Source organism: Euprymna scolopes, chromosome 15, assembly GCF_053919585.1.
Source record: "Euprymna scolopes isolate OS-2025 chromosome 15, ASM5391958v1, whole genome shotgun sequence".
Lineage (NCBI taxonomy): Eukaryota > Metazoa > Mollusca > Cephalopoda > Sepiida > Sepiolidae > Euprymna > Euprymna scolopes.
The window spans coordinates 93,885,426-93,906,275 of record NC_136496.1 but is presented as its reverse complement, the minus strand read 5'-3'; the positions used below and the strand labels follow the sequence as shown (position 1 = coordinate 93,906,275).

Sequence of the window (20,850 nt, the reverse complement as noted above, 5' to 3'; positions counted from 1 at the left end):
ATTTACAAAAATTGATCAAGGAAAATTATTTTTAGGTAATTAATGAGAATTAGTAGACATTACAAAATTCTTATAAGTTTGAATCATTGTTGATTTCCCTCCTTGAGGCAAGCCAAGAACGTGATATGAGGGTCACGTTTCAACCATGACAACATGGAATGTTGCACGAGCGTCACCTGAGCTAGTGACACACATTTGGAACGCGGTGATGTTTCAAGGCCAAACAAACAAAAGGAAATTGGCCTACAATCGAAAATAATAATATCAACAAATATTTTATGACCAGATCGGAATGCAGATGACATTCACAGATGGGCTAGAGAAACGTGACCGATACCAATATAAACAAAGATGTTTTGGTTTTTAAAAGAGTAGCGGCCGATGTGGAGAGAACAAGTCTGTCATCTGTCAACACCCCCGCCACGCCACCCAACATCTCTCTCCTCGCTAATGGAGTCAAAGTGTAAAGAAAGATTGTTGAAAATAAACTCGAATTCTTTTGTAAACAGTCGAGTCATTTAGTTGTCATTCAAAATATACACTCGTCGGTAAACTTGTCCGGCGACCATTTTGTCCACGCAGTTATATAGACTGAGTGCACACAACGAAACATCCTTGCTTACTCCTAAAATTTGATTTTCTTAGTTAAAAATAAAACTACTTGATCAATTTACATGATTTTTGAAATATGATATTTTTGAGGTCACGGGTACGTACATCATACAGATTTTTATTTTTTAATGTAGACAGAGTTCATTCCTATTTCCAGACGGAAAAACAAAATAATTTAATTCTTTGTTCCAAAACTTATTCTGATTAGAATCATCCAATAATCTATCAAGTTTTAAGTTGCATTGGTTATTGGTTCCTGAGAAATTTCACAAAATATTTTTATTACATTTATTTGTGATTTTCTTCAACAATGAAGAACTGCAGTTTTCTTCTTTGTCCCCCTTTCCCTTGTTTGTGTTATCTCCAATAAATAATTTGTCATACTTCAACATGGTATGTATGCACAACTCACCTTCTTCAAATCAAACGGCTTGCTTTTATGCAGCCCAGCATCATTTAAACTTTAAACATGAAGAGCAAGAATTCACGCTGCTTTCACATGACTATTAAGGATAAAATCAGCTGCGTGTTACCAGTTTGTTTTTTCTATTGTTAATTAAATGAACTTTATGAAATAAGCAGATATATAAGCATTTCTGAGGTTAGTCATTTTCGCAATTACTGAAATTTTTCATATATCATTTTGGTAGAAAGTGGTATAGAGTGAACTAGTATGCAGTAAAGCAAACATTTTGCCTATGTATAAATGGATGCAAAACCACATTGAAAGAAAGAAAGAGACTAAGGACGGTTTAAGTTATTTAATGCTGAATAAAGTTGGCAAATAGAATTCTATAATTATTTTATATTCTCAAAATACACCGTTCTCGAAAGGAATTTTTACAGTGAGAGTGGGAACATTATTCCAAGAAAAACATTATTCTTAAAACAAAATTTTACAGAGAATGTAGGGATGTTACTCTCAGAAAATATTACCCCCCCCCCAAAAAAAAAAACAAAGAAAAAAAAATATTACTCTTAGAAATTTTTCTGACATTACTCTTCAAATAAATTACTCCTTTGAATTGGTAATCTTATTTGTTCTCAACATGATTGACCTTCAGCAAATGCTTTCTAACATCTGGGAAGAAAATAAAAAGGGTTTGATGAACTTATTCATACTAGACATGATGTAACTAGTTGATTGTTTGAATCTAGTCTTCCCAAACTCTTTTCTAGCTGATATAAAAACCAAAACGGAAGAATAGATTAATCACCAAGATCCTTAATATAATGAAGATTTTGTGTGTGTTCTTGTGAATAAAAAAATTATTCCAAAGGAACATATATAACTAGTTAACTACACTAAGATATTATCATAATAATGATTGTGTGTTTGTTTTTTTATTTTGTTTGTCTCAAATTAAGGCATTATGGGTTGTCACCTATGGCCTACAAGCGACTCTGTTTTCGGTAGACAGAAGAGAAGAGGTAGAGAAAGGAGAGGAGAAGAAAAAGAGAGAGAGAGCGGGAAAAGAAAAAGGGAAGACTTGCCTCTTTCCACAATCTTCTCTACCATGTGGTTATTGCCCTGAGCTTCTTCCAGTTTTGCAGCCGTCACCCAGATCTGTCGGTCGGTGGGGATATTCTCACGTGCCTTATTCAATACTTTACGGGCATTTTCATATGTCTCGAGGCGAGCAAGTGCAAGCCACAGCTGAAAAACAACAGACAAAGCAATGAAAGAACGGTCGAAAACAAGAAAAGGATTCATATTTGTTTACTTTTAACTGGTGATGACCAACATATAAACTGGTTCGCTTTTATGATCAGTCAACCAACTCATTTACAAGTGATTATATTTACATTTTTTTCTGTGGAAGCAATTGTGATAACCTTTCTGATATTATCCATTACATGTGAATTATTTTCTTTGATTTTTTTCATACACGCGGAGATGGATGATGTACAATTTTGAGTCCAAGATAATTTCTTTCAGGAAGTGCAAGGTGTTATTTGAGTTAGTCTTTTAAAAAGTAAAACGTGGACCATGGGTTTACTGTCAACAGCCTGATTGCTTCTCTTATTTTATCTTTTAATCCTCCCATTCCATGAGCCAGGTTTCTGACAAAGGGGGGACAATTACTGTTTTCTGCTTGAAATCTTATTGTTGGCTAGTTTTTTTACCTTTAAATGATACTTTTTTTACTTCCTTACATTCGGATAAAATATGTTAAACAACACTTTGAAATGAGTTAAAAACATATTTAATCTGAAAAGGAAACACTAGATAAATGGATAGTCCTTAATCCGCGGAGTTTCGAAGAAATACTCTCCTTCTCATCAGAGGGTAGGAATTAGCAAAATGCGGGATCGGATTTTGCATGCAGAAATACAGAAGTATTTGATGAAACAACAAGTCAAAGATCTTACTTGAAAACATATATATATATATATATATATATATATAGATATATATATATATATATATGTGGCAGAATCACGTTGATACACCAGTTCTCGTCAGATCAGCGAAGTTAAATATTGAGCCTGGTTAGTACAAGATGGGTGACCATTTGGAAATTCTAGGCGCTGTATGTGCTCTCTGCTTATCTCGCCATTGTTTCTAGTGATCCTGAACCTCCACTTGCCACTGGTATTTAAGAATGCCGACTCAGGAGAGGTGTGGTTGAAGATTGTGCATCTCTTGCCACAAAAATTTCATGTGCAGGCACCCTTACAGTGGTTATCCGTAGTTTATCAAGACTGACGTAAGCTACAAATTGATTGATGCCTCCGTTCAGTCTTGAGAGACAAAGGATACCCCCTGTAAGGGAAGATGTGCATGTAATTGTGTGGCAAGCGTTGTGCAATACCCAACCACAACTCTCTTAAATCAACACTGCTTGAGTCCAGGATAACTAGAAACAATACTGAGATAAGCGGACAGCATATACAACACCTGGAAGTCCCAAATGGTCACCCATCTGGTACTGGGCAGGTTCATGGCTGCTTAACTTCGACGATCTGAAAGGAATCAGTGTGTAAAACATAATTATGCCACAAAGAGAACAGCATAAAAAAAAAACGATTTTTTCCTTAAACAACTCTAAATCAGTTTCAATTAAGGAAGTCAAAATTAAGAGAAAGACACTGTATGTGAAGAGGAAGGAGCAGAAACTCATTCTTGATAGAATAAAAGTCATCTAACAACTTTAAAACAATCATGAATTACTTAAAGTATACTTTACAATAATCATGAATTACTTAAAGTATACTTTACAATAATCATGAATTACTTAAAGTATACGCCTACACAGAAAAATCAATATTTTCAGTTTTCAGGTCACTGCTAAGTCGCCTTTGATTGTCAACAACCGAGTCTTCAACTGTCCATTAGCACGTTTGTGCTAAACAAGTAAAGAAGAGTGGAAGGGAGGAAGAGCTTATGGATGATGTCTCCTGCAACACATCTGAACCACATTACATGGCATAGGAGAAGGACTGATAACAAGCCGGTCGTCAATGAAAAACTCACATTGGTACTCAATATACATGACGGCAACTATTCTTATTAGCCACATTTCGCAATTAAAAATATGCACCATATAAAGAATAATTTACACCAAGTTCACGTGTTGCTAACTGAATCACAGTTGCATTTAAGGGTTACATACCTCAACACTTGTAGGGCAGCACTCAACTGCTCGACTCAACAAAATTCGTGCATCTTCAACATCTTCTAATTCAACAGCAGCTTTCCATAGACGTACAGAGTTGGGGATTTGTTCCAAAGCTAAAAGGTGGGAAAGAAGACCACAGTCATTCATTTTGTTGTTTTTAGTTTTCATTTTCAAATGTTGTAAAAGAAATAATGGATTTTCCAAATATTAAAAAAAAAAAAAAAAGAAAATTTTTTCAAAAGGTTAACATGATTTTTAACTTCCCTGAACAATTCAACAAAATTTAAAGGACACTTTTCAGTTAAGGAAGAACATTTTATATAAATCAAAATTGGAGCTTGCCTTCGGAACAAGATCAAAGTGTAGTATCTGTTCTTCAGATGCTGCACTTCAATTTCTTGTTCTCTGTCAGTGGATGAGAAATCCTTCACGACTGAGACAATTTTTATTTTTGTTCCTTTTATCCACATTAAAAAAACGACCCTGGTGTCTAACTCTGTCCTGTGGGGAGGCATTGTAAATAGGAATAAGGTACATTATCACTTGGACGTAAGGTATGACCATTAAGAACCATGTCTATAGGGGAACTAAGAGAGTTGAGAAACAAAATGTCTGTTCACATTACATTTAAATTTCAACATGTTAGTACAGTCAGGGAAGCAGGAAAGAGAGAGTGAATTCCTAAGTCTAGCAGTTTGAGAGAAGAAACTATTAGAGTAACAGGCTTTCTGGCTATTCAGGATCGCTACAGTGAATGGGGTGGAATTTTGCTGCTTGTCGGGTTAGTTGGGAATATTTACATTGAGGAAACACAAATGCTGCAATTTTGTCAGAGCGTATTCCATTAAGGTACTTGTAAAACAGGTACAGCGATGAAAAACGGTGGAGATGGGACAGGTGTTGGAGCTTGGCTGACAGTGCAGATTGACTTTTTCTGTAGTTTATTTTTGGCAACCGTGTAACTCTCGCTTCCCTTATTTTGTCCTTTAGTCCTTACATTCCAGAGCAATGTTTTTGACAAAAGGAGAAGATTGTAACCAGCATATCGGCCTTCTTTAGGTCATTTAATACTGTATATAAAAATTTAAATTTTTAGATGCTTTTGGAGTTGACCGTCGCTGGGTATATTCGAGTAATGTTTTGAAATAGTTTGTTATTTGATGGTATTTATATTTTATGGTAAAGATTTGCTCTTTTTAGGAAATTTAAAATGGTTTTTAGGGTTTTCTTTTTCGAAGACTTCTTTTCAGTTTGTGGCTTTGTAATAGTGTTGATGAATTTGTGTGAGGTCATAGCAGTAAAGTAAAAAGTGTTTCACTGTGACATGGTATACATTTGTGAGGTTCTTCACTTTTTAGTATGTGGGAGGGAGTTATGTTTGTCCTATCCGGATATGTGATAAGAGGTAAAGACTTGATTTTCTAGGATCTTCTAGTAGTTTTTTTTAAAGTATAGGCATAATTTGGAAGAGTTTGTTGTTTTGGCAATTGTTCCAGTTTTCTTCCCATTTTTTTGTGATAAAATTGTTTATTGAAGGTTTGTAATCCATATATTGGACCTTTATGTCGCTTATTTGGAGTTTTAGATAATTTTTGACCACCATGTCAGCTTTTTCATTTCCACAGAAATCGTAGTGATTAGGAATCCAACAGAAGAAAAAGTTTTGTGTGTATGATAGAATGGATCCTTTGTAACAATTTGATCAGTAAAGAGTTGCTTAATTTTTTGATTTTCTTATTGATTTTAGTACTGAGTAGTAGTAATGAGTCTACAAATATGAATTTCTTGGGAGTTTTGGTTGGTGATGCGTCTCCCGAAGGGGGTTCACCTGAAACACACAAAAGGGAATAAATTCGAGAAAAGTAGAATCTCCACTCCCGTTGCACCTACTCTCCTGTCAGATCTGGAATCACCCCAGCACCGAAAAATGGAAGCTTGTTTTGTAGTTTCCAGCTTCACGTGCAAACAAGATTTTGCGAGAACGCATATAATAAAATGCTGGCTGCCATCTTTGTTTTTCCTTTTCTCTGCCTGAACTCTCTCGCTGCACACCCACGGTAAGACTTGTTTTTCTTAGCTTCTGACCACAGGTGATAATATCTAGAGACAATTTTATACAAAAATGGAAGAACTGCTGTTTTCTGGGCCATAATCTATCCCTATAACATTTATTATTGGCAAGTTTTTGACCTTGAAATGGTATTTTTTTTTTATTTAGCTCCTTACATCATTTGGTACTCCTGCAGTATTTTACCCACCGATTTCACGATCTTAGCCGAGCGTTGACAAACGCTTTCGGCGTTAACGCCGACAAAAGCCGAGAATTCGGAGCTACGGTGCAAGAACGCTAAAAGTATGTGAATAGCAACAATATTACAAGGAAAAGATATTACACACACACACAACAAAATGGATAAAATTAATACAAAATATTTGGATAAAATAAATCACAAACACTTACCGTAAGTTTTTTTAAAGTAAAATAAATTTATTTTGTTGAATATTTTTTTTTTTTTTTGGTTCATTTTGTTTTCCGATAGCTTTTTTTTTTGGGGGGGGGGTAAGCAACAGTAATAAACACTTCAATGTTTTTTTTTTGTTTTTGTTTTTAACAAAACGTTATTAAACAATAACAACAATGTTTTTTTTTTTTTTTCAGTAATGTTTGTAGGGGGGGGGAGGACAACAATTACTGTTTATCTTTAGTTCCGACTGGAAGATTTTCTACTGACTGTAGAGGCAAAGTAGGGAGCAAAGGGTTTTCAGAGGATGTGGAAAGAAGCTCCTTCCCAAACCGGGTAGCCTTCCACGATTTGATTTATTATGGAGACAAAAGGGTTGTGTCCAAATTTTTGTCTCCACATAAATTCGCATAAATATGTTTCCAGCAGCTCCCGTTTTTTTTTTTTTTTTTTTATCGCTAAATTAAATAGCTGAAATTAAAGGCTGTGTATTTTTACTTTGAACAATAAAATAACTGAAATGAAACGCTATGTGTGTAATTTCAATGAAAATTATTCGTCTGCTGCGCCTTCGTTTGAAGCGCCCTGATTGGCTGATAGAGTATCGTACCGCTCGCCATGTTCCGGCGTTTTCGACGGATGTCGATCAACGCTCGGCTAAGATCGTGAAATCGGTGGGTAAAATACTGCAGGAGTACCCATCATTTAAATGTATTATGAACAAACATCTTGCAGTACAAGTCTCTACTTAGGATGTCCCCATTACATCTAGACCCTAATTCATAGTAGCTCATTAGTAGCAATATCCTTTCTTTGTAATGAATAAAAGTAAAAAAAAAAACAAAAAACAAAAACGAATAAACATACACACAATCACCATTATGATAAGATGAATCAGCATAGTTTAATAATCATTTATGTTTCTTTAAAACAAAAGTTTTATCCATAAAAACACACACAAAATCTTCATCAAGGATGTCTAAATCAGAATTTAATAAGGATTAAAAAACAATATTCATTTAAATAGTTTAAATAGTTGAAACAAGCAAAAGTTTGAAAAATCAATTTAATATCTGTTTTACATGCTAATGAACCATCCCTCCATCGAATTTCTTGGACAGAATGTTGTGCAACAGACTTTCTTATCGAAGTCCGTAGAATGACAACAGCAATCTTGTCTATCAGAGAAGATCATCAGCTTTGTTTTCATTTCTTGCTTTCTTTATTTCTTAAAAAATTCTATTATGCTAGAATAGTTGCAACAGTGAGAGAGAAGGGGGAGAGAAAGAAAGAGTGAAAGAGAGAGAGGTAGGTAGGTAAGTTTTTGTTTAACGGCACATCAACCCTATAAATATGCCATAAAAGGTGAAGAGAATATTCTTCATTTGAGACTTTGGCCAGTGGTTTGCTTTATTTTCAAATAAGTTCCAAAAGTTTAATTTTTCTCAGGAAATCTAATATTTTGTAAGGTGTTTCTTTTTCAAATATTGTTTTAAGGTTTTGTTCTTTGAAATATTTCGTACGAATATTTTCATATTTTTCACATTTCATTAATATGTGTTTAATGGTTAGTGGTTGTTGGCAGATTCTGCATTGAGGGATACCTTCTGCTTTCAGAAGGTATTCATGTGTTAGTCTTGAATGACCAATTCGGATTCTGGTGAATATAGTGGAAAGAGAGAGAGGAGAAGATGAAGGGAAAGTATCTTGCACAATAACTTCTCAATTAGTGTGCTCACATCGTCCACTGTCAGCCATAAGACAGTTTAAGATATAGAAGGGATAAGTCGATGATAATCGGATCTTAAGCGACACAAGTTAAATGATAACGGAGTAGAAAAGTTGGATATCATTCATGAAACCTTTAAACTCAAACATGAAACAAGACGATGAAAAATAAAAATAATTACAGATCAATACACATCTTTTCTCCGGAAACTCAACAATCTCACAAAACTTTCCACAAGAAATGTAACTAATTTTCTTTAGAAGTGATTTCCCTAACTGAGGTAAGATTTTTATAAGATATGCCCTTTCAGAGGTCAACTCAGTGACTGATAGAGGTCAGTGTTTTTATTGACACCGTCTCTAGGTGATTGCCCAACAAACCTAAAGAGGGCTTCACCTATCTTTTCCCTCGGCACCACAGCTAACAGAGTCAATGCCATTGTTGAGATGGCTTTTTCCCTGTTAACTGAGGTATGTCTCTGGTCCTGTGCAGTTCTAGGAGGTCCATTTTCCCAGGCTTTACCTTCACCCTTTGAGAAGGATTTAGTTTATTGCTAATCATCTGAATTGCCCCTACTGAGGAAAACCAATAAAACTTCTCAGGCATTTTTTACAGAGCAGAATGCTTTTCCTCTAGGGCACTGACTTAAATCCCATTTTCCTATCCTTGTATCACATCTCATCATAGAAGGGAGATAAATAACTTCACTTACCCTTTTGGGATATTTGTTAAAAATTTGTTTTTCAAGAGAAAGTAAAATTATTCGACTACAGAGTCCAAAAAAGAGTAAGTTAAAATGAAAAGAAAAAAGAGAAACTAATGGAGCATTCATAAAAAAACTTTTTAGTTTTAGTAATTTTGTAGAATTTAAAACTGGAAATGATGCAGATTGTTTACCTTTTCTGAAAACTCTCTTCTTGGCTTTTAGTTCTGTCTCCAAATCAGCAGCTTTGATGAAAAGCCGTACAGAAAGGGGCAGTTGGCGGACAGCTTGTGCAACGACAGCCCTTGCTTGGTCACCGGGCTAAAACAACAAAAATAAATACTTAGAACTGGGAAAGTAAATATTAGCAAAACCAAGTCATAGCAACAAATGATTGTAGTTGACCTGTTAACAATTATATATATATCAATAACTAGAAAAATACCTGTCCCAAGATGGGTAAAATTTCTTGAACATGACCGTTTTGCATCATTTTTATACTCTTCTATAAAAATTAAGATTTAATGATAACAACTTATGCCTAAAACCCTTATTTCAATTTTGATCAAAATTCATTGAATAATTTTGATTCTAAAAAATGGCTAAAAGTTAAGGCCTAAGCTTAAAGGTGGGAGTCTTAAGAAATTAAAATTCAAGGTATTTTGCTTAATTGGATAAAATTCAATGCAAATCAAAAATATTTGAATTTTAAATGTAAGGTTATGTCCATTTCATGACGCCTATAAATCCTTTAAAATACTCAAATAAAAAAACAAAACAAAACTGAGGAATATTTATTAATTATTGTCTAATAGCTAATGTTAAAATTGTACAAAAATTTGAGGTATCTGAATTTTCATGAAGGAGTTTCACCCCCTCATTGTTTATTTTGCATAAAACTAAATATATATAAAAATGGCATTTAATAAAGCTGTTTGCAATACAAAAAAAGGAGGTAAAAAATGAATAGAACAAAAAACAATGGAGACGGTATATTTAATATTTTTCTTTCTTATCTCTTGATTCTTTTTTTGTAAATCTTTTGTTGCTACATGAAAAAACAAAAATTTTTGATGTACGTTATCAGTGACAGAACGAAAATATTGTAGATAGAAAATCATGTAAATTGATCCAGTAGTTTTATTTTTATAGAAAACAAGCTGAACATTCAGGATACCTCTCCATGAATGAATAAGTCTGGAAAAAGAATTTTAAGAGTGACCAAGATATAGATGAAAACTTGCTACGCGCAGGTGGAATTTTTGGACTGAAAAATGTGTGAACAGACAAACAATTTGGGGATAATTTTACCTCTATAATGCCTCCCAGGGGGGTAATCAGAGTTATATCAGAAAATCTGTTCTGGCAAAACTTTACTTTCACCATGACTAATGTTTGTGCAAAATTTCAAAAATATCCAAGGTATGGTTATTGAGAAAAGTACAGACAAACGTGAGTAAATTACTAGGTACAATCCCTCCTTTGTCAGGAGACCAATTAATTTTAAAGCGGATTTAAGTTTCTCCAATGCCTCCCTCACTCCATGTTAAGAATGCCTTGTGAAAGTTTGAATTATTTGAAATTATCTCCCTTGTCTTGCAAAATGGCGTAGAGAGATTGATCATTGATTATAATCTAGTCATAAAATTTGATTTTCTTTTTTATTTTGATATTTTTTTTTTCTCATATGGGGGAGGGGTTATGAATTTGCACTAATTTTTCACTTACTATTAATAGTCTGAAATGGTAGAAAATATATTGATATTTCTGAAGAAACTCACTTCTTTTCAAAAAAAACTAAGCACAGTCCACATTACTCACTTTTATACTGTGCAGCTGTATTCTAAAATTCATAATGGTTGATCAATTAGTTTAGGAGTGAATCCTATGCATAGAAATACTCCAACAATTCAATTCTGTGTGCATAGAAATAACTTTATAAAAATTCAACACAGGAGTGAAATTGCTGGTTAACTCACCATGAGTCTGGCTGCCTCCAGCCAGATATCTTCACTTTTGGGACATTCTTCACATCCTTTCATTATGAGATTTCGAGCGGCTTGCAGTTTACCTGTCACTTCTTCCAATCGAGCAGAGGCGATCCAAGCTGAAAGAAAAGATAAGATTTAAATGGAGAAGAAACAAAAACAGAATTATTTTCAAATCATCCTAACAAAACTTATTTTTTAGAAGTGGGTTCAGTGCCTCTTTATAATTATATTGTATTAATATTTTGTAAATAAGCCAGTTTTTGGTCATACATTCTTAGAATCTGTATTTTAATAAAAAAAAGTAGTGGTTAGAGTCCTAACTTCCGGTATAGGGCTATCGGAAGCGGTAACAAAGCAAATCAGTTCCTTCATTTTTTTTTCTCACACCTATATTTCCCCTGTGCATTTACTCCCCCCCCCCTCAATTTTTTTTTAATTTATTTTTTATTTTTATTTTTTTATTTAATAATTATTGAAAATTTTTTCCGGTCTTATTTTAATTAAAGAATTATTGGAATTAGTTCCATTTTTTTTTTTTTTTTTTTTTTTAAGAATTATTGAAAACACTTTAAAAATCTTTTAAAACTCTTGAAAATATTATGTATTGGATACGTTTTTTTATGATGTTTGAAATTTTGTTATTTTGATTTCAATAACAATTTTATTTTTATAATTTCATAAACATATTTCTTATAAAATTTCAAATAAAATAAAAACTTTATTTTTTTATTTTGTAATTAAAAGTGCAAATAAAGACTAATTTTATTATTTTATCTGTATAATTTTGCTAATTTTTTATTGTATACTTTTCAATATTTTTTTCTTATATTTCAATAAATCGCTTCACAATAGAAATAATGAAGAGCAATGAGTGAAGGAAATGATTTGCCTTGTCACCAGTTCCGGTAGCAGCCACACCAGTAGTTAGGAAGTATGTTACCTGACTATAACCAAAGTATTTTTTTTTTTTTCTTTGCCAATTTTACTCATGATAACACTGCAGATTTTAGCCATATTGTTTGTCGTTTTATTAGATAAAGGCAGTTCAAGAAATGGTGAATATTTTCACATTTTCGTGTTTAGTTAACTTAATCTTCAAAGTTTCTGTAATTTTTGGAAGTTACACAATCTTAGGAAATTATACTGATTGAGAGGAATTGCATAATATGGAGAACTACAGAGTCTTTGGAAGTTATACTTGAGAATAATAATAAAATGATAAGTGAGAAAGGTTAAAATAAGTTGTTAAAAATTTGATATTTTAATAAATTAATAAATTTCAGAAATAAAATTCATTAATTGAAGTTAACCAAAAAAAATTTTAAAAAGAGTTTATTACTATTGAAGTATTTCACCATCATATTCAGTTGAACGTCTGTTTTACACGTTATTGTCAGGTGTCGGACAAAAATACTTTTACTTTAAAACGTTTATCTAAAAAAGAAATTTGAAGAATTATCTTACCAGGTGGATGTTTTGGATTCGTTTCTCTGACAGACTTGAGCAATAAGCGAGCCTTTTTCACATCACTGAAGAAATTAAAGAAAATATAGTTTTGTTGTTTATTAAAAAAAAGGGCATTTCATGACATCTGACATGGAGGACATTCAAATAGTGACTGAATCTTCAAATAGAAAAAAAAAAAACAAAGCAAATGTGCTTTCAAAAAATTCTGGAAAAGAATTCTGAAAAAAATGTAGAATTAGTTTAAAAAGTTCATATGAGTAATGATTACATGTAACGTACATATCAGTGATGTTGAACATATCCGCAGCATCCATTGTCTTTGACTATGTGCATTTAATGTTACAATAATGGCATCCATCTTGGTGCTTGTTAAGATAGAGTCAACAGATCAACTTTTTAAAATGTTGTTTCAAGCAAAAACGTACATAATTATCATGTCGAAAATAGTAATACATAAAAAAAATTATGAAAATTCATCGAATAGAACAACTGATATGTTTTTAGTAAAAAAAAAAAGTCTATCGCTTTAAGCTAAAATGTTGGAAGCCATTACAGTGTAATCTGAAATATGCATTCCAAGTTATGTCCCCTGTGTTTGAACTCTTCACCAACTACTTTATTACATCTAAGGAAAATGCAATTTTACCCAATTTTCTGTAAAAATTACTTTTAACCAGAAATAACTTTCTACTTGATGAATTTTGTAATTTTTGAATATATTACTATTTTCGACATGATGATTAAGTACGTCAGTACGTTTTTGCTCAAAATAACATATTTAAAAAAAAAACGATCTGTTGACTATCTTAACAAGCACTGCCATTTTTATGAACATGCACATGTGCATTCACTGCACATACTGCGATCGGCCCACTTGTTGTGCCGGTCTAAAGTTGTTCGACTCAATCAGCACTGCAACAAAAGAATTCTCTCTCCAAACAAAAGTTACAACTGTAGTTTAAAAACAAATAAGATGTTTATTTTTTTTAGATCACAAGTTTTTCCCAGGCTGAACAGTACATTGCAAAATGAAATTTTCACCTGACCAAACCAAAATATAAATAGCTCAGAACCCCAATAACTCAACTTACTTGAGAGACGCATCAACCTAACTGATCATGAACCCTCAGATAAACCAACTGCCTCCTCGAGTGTCCAACTGACTGTATCCTGCCCAGCCGTCAGGTTTCAACTATCTCCCTTTCTCATCTCCTGCAATCTTTTCATACCTCACTGGAAATCTTAGATTCTGGTCTTTGCTAGTGGTCACCATTCAACCACCCAGATGTTGACTACTCAAAATACGCACTGAAGATAACAGCTAGACAATGTCCATTCAAAGGAGTTTACATTGGAGTTCATCTAAGAGCATTACTTTTTCTCAAATAGGTTGGTCTCAGCATGATTTCCCAGTTTAATGGAGTACTTATTTTAAACAAAGAAAATATCTCTTGGGTGGCTGGACTCCAGATATTTTCAATTCTTTGTGCTTCTCCTTCCTTCCAAGCATCTATCACCTGCAATTTCTGCCATTCAAATGCACCACTAAAACATTTAGCTCAAAGCATTTTGACTAAAATAAAATATGCTCCTATATAAAATTTCATTCTGTTCTAATTGGATAACAATTTTGGGACACCATACATGTTATTATTGGTCTATTTTTCTTATACATGGAGTCATAAATCAGATAATGACAGGTTAGTCTCTTATTTGGAAAAAAATTCTACGAGCATACTTCTCTACTAGTCAGTTAATCCGAGGTTTCTACTTTTCATCAAATCCGTAACAAGTTTTGACATGTGCAACTCATTTAGTGTAGTGTTAACGTACTTAAATCTTAGTATATATAGTAAGTAGCTTTTTTTAAAAAAAACGAAAAAAAAAACAAGAAACTCTTTTTTTATTTATTCTGAGAAGTTAATTCTTTATGCTATCGACAAAACTGTCAAACCATTTCACAGACTCCTAGAAATCAATCCATTATGCATTCTAAATTGATAGCACGCAATGAGTTTTATTTTTATTATATAATAAAAATATATATTCGTGTTGAGACGATTAATCGGAATCAGAAAAATTGGAACTTTTAGAGTTAGCAGAAAAATTAGTACCTATTTTCCGATGCCAAAAACGATTCTTTTAATTGTCTTTTTTTTTTTTTTGTTGGATTTTGTTAAAAGTAAAATCTTCCACTGCTGGTAGTAATGATAAAATAAAAATATTTATTGATTTTTAACTAATAAAACTAAAATCTATACATCATCGCTTACAATTTTTTTTTTTACACTTGAGAAAATACTTACACATTTAACGTGTTGTTATGATAATTGGAACAAATAACTGCTTCATAGTTAAATATTTAGAGATTTATAAAAAACTGGAATCAGTAATTGCATTGGAATCGAGAAATATATTGGAATCATCCCATCACTAATATATATATATATATATACTAGCAATCGGTGCCCGGCGTTGCCCAGGTGTTTTGAAGTGTATGCTGAGGAAAAAAAACGGTCAATTTTTTTAAACTTTGACCCCTATTATGACCTCTTAACATTTATTGTTTAGGGATCAAGTAAAGTTAATAAGTTAGATCCATGTCCAAGGAATCTATATATAAAATATCACGTGTTCAGATCTTAAATTGTAGGAGGAGTTTGGTAGAGTTCTCAAAGGTATAATTATATAATATTGACCACTTAATCGCCAAATTTCTGTCCAAAACCTATCACATCGATTTTCCCAAATCTCAGTACCCTGTATATCAAATTTCGAATTTGTAGGCTTAAAATTGACAGTTTTAGCGCAGGGAAATGCACACAGACGCACAGACACTATCACTTATACATATTTATAAACATAAACATCATATATGTAAGGATAATAGTACGCCATATATATAACAAAAGACCATTATTTACTGAAGTGAAAGGAAAACCCGGGGGAACTTTACCCAAAAATAAATCAATATTTTTTTGTGTGTATTGATAGTCTGGTACTTATACAGTTTAGTGACGACATTAAAAAATGGAAATATTGAAAAAAAAAATTTTATTGTACGTAACTGTTATAGACTGAAGTTCTCCGAAAAAAATTTCACTTCATTTGATCAAGTAGTTTTTTTTTTTTACAGCGAAAAACAATGATTTATCACGGCTACGTCAACGTGGCCATTTTGGAAATGTTATTGCAGGCCCAGGAATTCCCCAAGGGCAGGTAACTGCCGTACATAGCAGAATACCTCAATTTTAGGCCAATCTAGCCCTTTTTCCCCCCACCAGAATGAGATTTTTTTTTTTTTTTTTGCGAAGACAGATGCCATTTTTGGGGTGTTTTTTTTTTTTCTAATTTGTAACAGAAGTAAATAAACGAAGTTTCGAAGTTATCCATGCGTGTCCAACTGAGCATGTTTCGAAAATAATCTCGTATAAAAATTCTTCAATTCTTTGCATTCTTCAATTTCTTTGCATATTCAATAGTATTCTTATTTAAAAAAAAAAAAAAAACGCAAAAGAATTGCAGATTTAAAAAAAAAAGAAAGAAAACGTAAAAGAATTGCAGATGTGTTGTGCGCATCTCAATATGGCAAGAAAAAAAAAGGCTAGATTGCGAAATTTGGCCTAAAATGGAGGTATTCTGCTAGGTATATTTCCAAAATGGCCACGTTGACGTCGTCGTGATAAATAATTGTTTTTCGCTGTAAGAAACAACTACTTGATCAAATGAAGTGAAATTTTTTTTCGGAGAACTTCAGTCTATAACAATTACGTACAATAAAATTTTTTTTCAATATTTCCATTTTTTAATGTCGTCACTAAACTGTATAAGTATCGATAGTCTTATCAGCACCCCTTTTTTCTATTTATTTAAAAAGAAAATACAACTTTATACAAATTCCCTATTAGTTTCTTTTTCGGTTCTCTTATACGATGATCATCTTTATTTAACTATTACGTGTAATTATATTCATACAGATATTCTATATGATTTATATTTGCGTAATATTTGCGTAGAAATGAAGAAAATCAAATTTACTGTGTATTTATCGTGTTGCCATAACAACGTGACGTAGCCAAGGACGGTAGTGGACGTGAGTGCGTGTGCGTGTGTGCGCGTGTTTTCGTGCTGTAGTGTTTGTAGTAGTAGTAGTACTAATAATCTGTTCCGCGTTTGCTTTCTTGTTGTGTGAATGGCAGACGTTGAGTCGGAGGTTGGATTGTGAAGTTTCGTATTTTTGTAATTTGTAAATGGCACCTGAGAAAAAAATTAAACCCTTCCAAGATGGACAATAAATAAGACCAAAATATTTTATGGTAAAGTTAACAGCGTAAGAACTATACTTTTTTAGGAGATGTGATTATTGGATTAACCAATCAGAAATCGTCTGTGGCACACACATCTCTGTTTTTATAGATATATATATATATATATATATATATATATACACACACAATAAAAAAAAACTTTAATTATATATAATTAAGATATAAATAAATAATAATTATTCATTTGCATCTACAAACACTAGTGTTTCATACTTATGCAATCATCAGTGTAGAGTAAGAATTCCTGCCGGTCATGAGATCTGAACCCAGCCACGAAGCCGCCTTTTGCTCCATTTGTCAAACCTCTACCTCAGGGCAATCAAACAATTGCCATAGGAAGGAAAGGAATTAACTATTAAATGCCAAATTTAGGCAAGTCTTATATATATATATATATATATATATATATATATATATATATATATAAGGTTAGTGGGAGAGAATTCCATTCGATTATTAGAAAAAAATCAAAAACAATAAGAGCATAATAATCAGAACATCGGTACCATTAGTTTCAAATCCAAATAAAGAGGACATATAGTTAGTCGCCCATATTAGACTCTCTTCAGCCTTTGTATCCAGAGAAACATATAAACAGAGGTTGAGGAGAGTCTAACATAAGTGACTAACTATATGTCCCCTTTATTTGAATTTGAAAGCGATGGGGTTATGATTTTCTGTAACATAAAAATAAATATTATGTTGTTATTTTTTTTCATTGTTCTTAAAAATCGAATGGGGTTCTCTCCCATAAACCTTACATACATATATCTCAGAATACTGAGGTGAATAGGATCCCAGATTATTGAATCCTGTGGTATCAAGTCTTACACAATATTTTTGGGAGGTAATATTTTTTATATAAGACAATCCCAGTCAAAAAAGGAATAGCTCAATATACTAGATAGAGCAAAATAAAATTTATTGTCTTTTATATTTAAATTTCATTCAGAAAAATATTATTTTTCAAAACAAAAAAATTATTATTTGAACAAAGAATACAATTTCCTAATTAGGAAATTACCTAGAGTTGTATTCTTTGTTCAAATAAATTTTTGCTTTGAAAAATATTTTTCTGAATGAAATTATATATATATAAAAAAAAAAAATTATATATATGTGTGTATTTAGTCAGAATTTTTCATTTAAGCAAACATTAAAAACAAATCACCTGTTTAATTATACCTATAAGTCTACTCAGCAAGGCGATAATTTTACTTTTTGCTTCAATAAATTGCTTATAAATAAAAAAACAAAAAGAAAATTAAAGTATCCAATAATATGAACACCCAATCCTCATCTCAAAAACGGAATATTTTTTTGCTATTATTCTAATTTCTAAAATTTCTTGAGAAAATGCTTTAGCATCCCTTTGCATTAAAACCGGAGTGGGGCGGGTGTTCTTAAGCTCAAAAGAAAAATTTGGTGTCGGACAATGACGCATCACTTACTTTATATCACCGCCATGAGATGGTAACATGGACTGTAAATCAGTGAGATAACCTTTGGGGTCAACCACAGTTTGGCCACTCACAGAATCAGAAACCTGCAATCAAAAGAAAAAAAAAGAAAAAAGAAATAAAAACAATAACTTATATAAGCATTCCCAGCATTTGTTCAACTCACAATTCTAGTCTATAATATAAATCTCACCTGTCTGTTTAAATGTATGTATGTATGCATGTATGTATGTTTGTATGTCTGCCTAAAACTTTTGACAGAGGTGACAGATTTTCACAAGATCGGTATCATTTTGAAGCTCGACCCTTCGGGGGACAAATCTCGAAAAATTGGCTAAAAACATTAATTCCTTCACCCTCAACTGAGAACTTTTCTGAAGGGAGGGGTTGCTTTTTTTACCAATATTTTTGAAAGTCATCCCCACTTTTCGATTGACTAGCCTTAATTTAAACCTACGACACTTCCGGTTTGGCGATGGGTACAACAGCAAAGATGTCACTTTTTTTCATGTTCTTTTTCTTCTTTGCGGTACGGGTTTGAGCCTACCTGCTACTACCCCTTTTGTTTTGTTTTTTTTTTGCTCAACACACACCTCCAAACACCCGGGCAATGCCGGGCACCCAGGCTAGTTTAGATATAAAGGTGAATTGTTAGGTAAATGGTGAGACAAGATCAGACATGGAATAGGGCTAGATTACCTAAATGAATAACTCAAACCTGCATTTACTTTGAATAGTCCAAAATGTGAACTAAAAATTTTTTTTTTGAAACTCAATATTCTATTATTGAATTCTTATTGAGATGAGTAATTTGTACAATTTATTTTTATTTCATTATTTGTACAATTTATTTTTATTTCATTTTTTGTACAATTTATTTTTATTTCATTATTTGTATAATTTATTTTTATTTCATTATTTGTATAATTTATTTTTATTTCATTATTTGTACAATTTATTTTTATTTCATTATTTGTACAATTTATTTTTATTTCATTATTTGTATAATTTATTTTTATTTCATTATTTGTATAATTTATTTGTATTTCATTATTTGTATAATTTATTTGTATTTCATTATTTGTATAATTTATTTTTATTTAATTATTTGTATAATTTATTTTATTTCATTATTTGTGGAATATTACACTCATCTTCTAGTTATTGTTTCACAATGTTTCGGCCAATTATTCCTCTGGTCTTCATCAGGTTGTTAACCGCAACGGGATAGGAACATCAAATCTCCAAACTGCATCCATAGCAATTACTGCAATGCAATTACAACTATGGAAGGCAGCAATTGCTTTGGTTGCAGTTTGGAGATTCAACATTCCTATCCCGTTGCGGTTTACCACCTGACGAAGACCAAAGGGATAATTGGCCGAAACATTGTGAAGCAATAACTAAAAGATGAGGCTAACAGTCCACAAATAATCAAATAAAATAAATCAATATTACATGTTCGTTTGTTTTTTCAAAATTAAAAGTAGTCAATCTTTATATTCTTGAAATTGTATAATCAATCAGAACGCCTCTTAAACTACAACCAGAAAATTGTATTTTACTCCATCAATCTGTTGAAATGGAAATATGACAGAGTAAACTCAACAGAACTTCCTGAAAAAATTATAAGACACACAAGAAATAAAAAGCCCAACTACTTATTAATAAAACATGGTCTCAGAATTATTTTGCTATATAATATGTGAAATTTCTATAATGCTTTTAATGCTCAGAAACTTGGAAAACTTTTCAATTTTTTTTTTTTGGGGGGGGGGGGGGTACCCTTAAAAATTACCACTTTTTTTTATGTAAATAAATGACAGCAGATGTGAAATAAAGAAACTGCAGTGTATTCTCCACCCTTCTTCTGCTTACTTGCCTTTTGAAATGGTCTTTTTTTTCTGAACCGAGTAAAAATGTTTGAAAGTTTGTCATTTAACGTCATGAACTTTTATGTCGAAAAATAGTATATCTTTAAATTAATTATTTTAAAAGTGAAATTCATGAAAAATTAAGGTTACAGTCCAGCATTCTACCTAATTAAAAAACAAAAATTGATCAAGTAGTTTTTTAACTAAGGAAATCAAATTTTATGACGAAGCGAAAGGCGTTTTTCATGGTAAAGAAATAAAGGGGAGACAACTCAATTTTAATTACCGAGATTAAAATCAACTTGGTAATTGCTACAATTTACTATTAAAATCACTAAAAAAATGTTTTAAAAGAAAAAAATGCTTTTCTCGTATATATATATATATATATATATATATAAAACTACTTAATCTATTTACGTAATTTTTGCAATATGATGTTTTTGTTCTGTGATAGGTATGTACATCATAAAGATTTTTCTGTCTTTTTTTTTTTTTAAACTAGGTTGATTTTATTGTACGGCATAATTACATTGACACACCGGTTCCCGTTGGATCAACGAAGTTAAGCAATATTGAACCTGGTCGGTACTGAATAGGT

The 20,850-nt window shown here is 32.0% G+C and overlaps 1 protein-coding gene across 1 annotated transcript in view; it reads right to left on the bottom strand.

The window, feature by feature from the left end:
• Positions 1-20,850, bottom strand: part of LOC145293998 (pre-mRNA-processing factor 6-like) — a 71,038-nt gene that overhangs the window by 33,344 nt on the left and 16,844 nt on the right. The window contains exons 8-13 of the mRNA XM_080140910.1: positions 18,367-18,461; positions 12,585-12,649; positions 11,109-11,236; positions 9,324-9,450; positions 4,230-4,348; positions 2,107-2,269 (exon numbers count right to left, since the gene is read on the bottom strand). Coding sequence (XP_079997036.1) covers positions 2,107-2,269; positions 4,230-4,348; positions 9,324-9,450; positions 11,109-11,236; positions 12,585-12,649; positions 18,367-18,461 — 697 coding nt within the window. The remainder of the gene's footprint in view (positions 1-2,106; positions 2,270-4,229; positions 4,349-9,323; positions 9,451-11,108; positions 11,237-12,584; positions 12,650-18,366; positions 18,462-20,850) is intronic.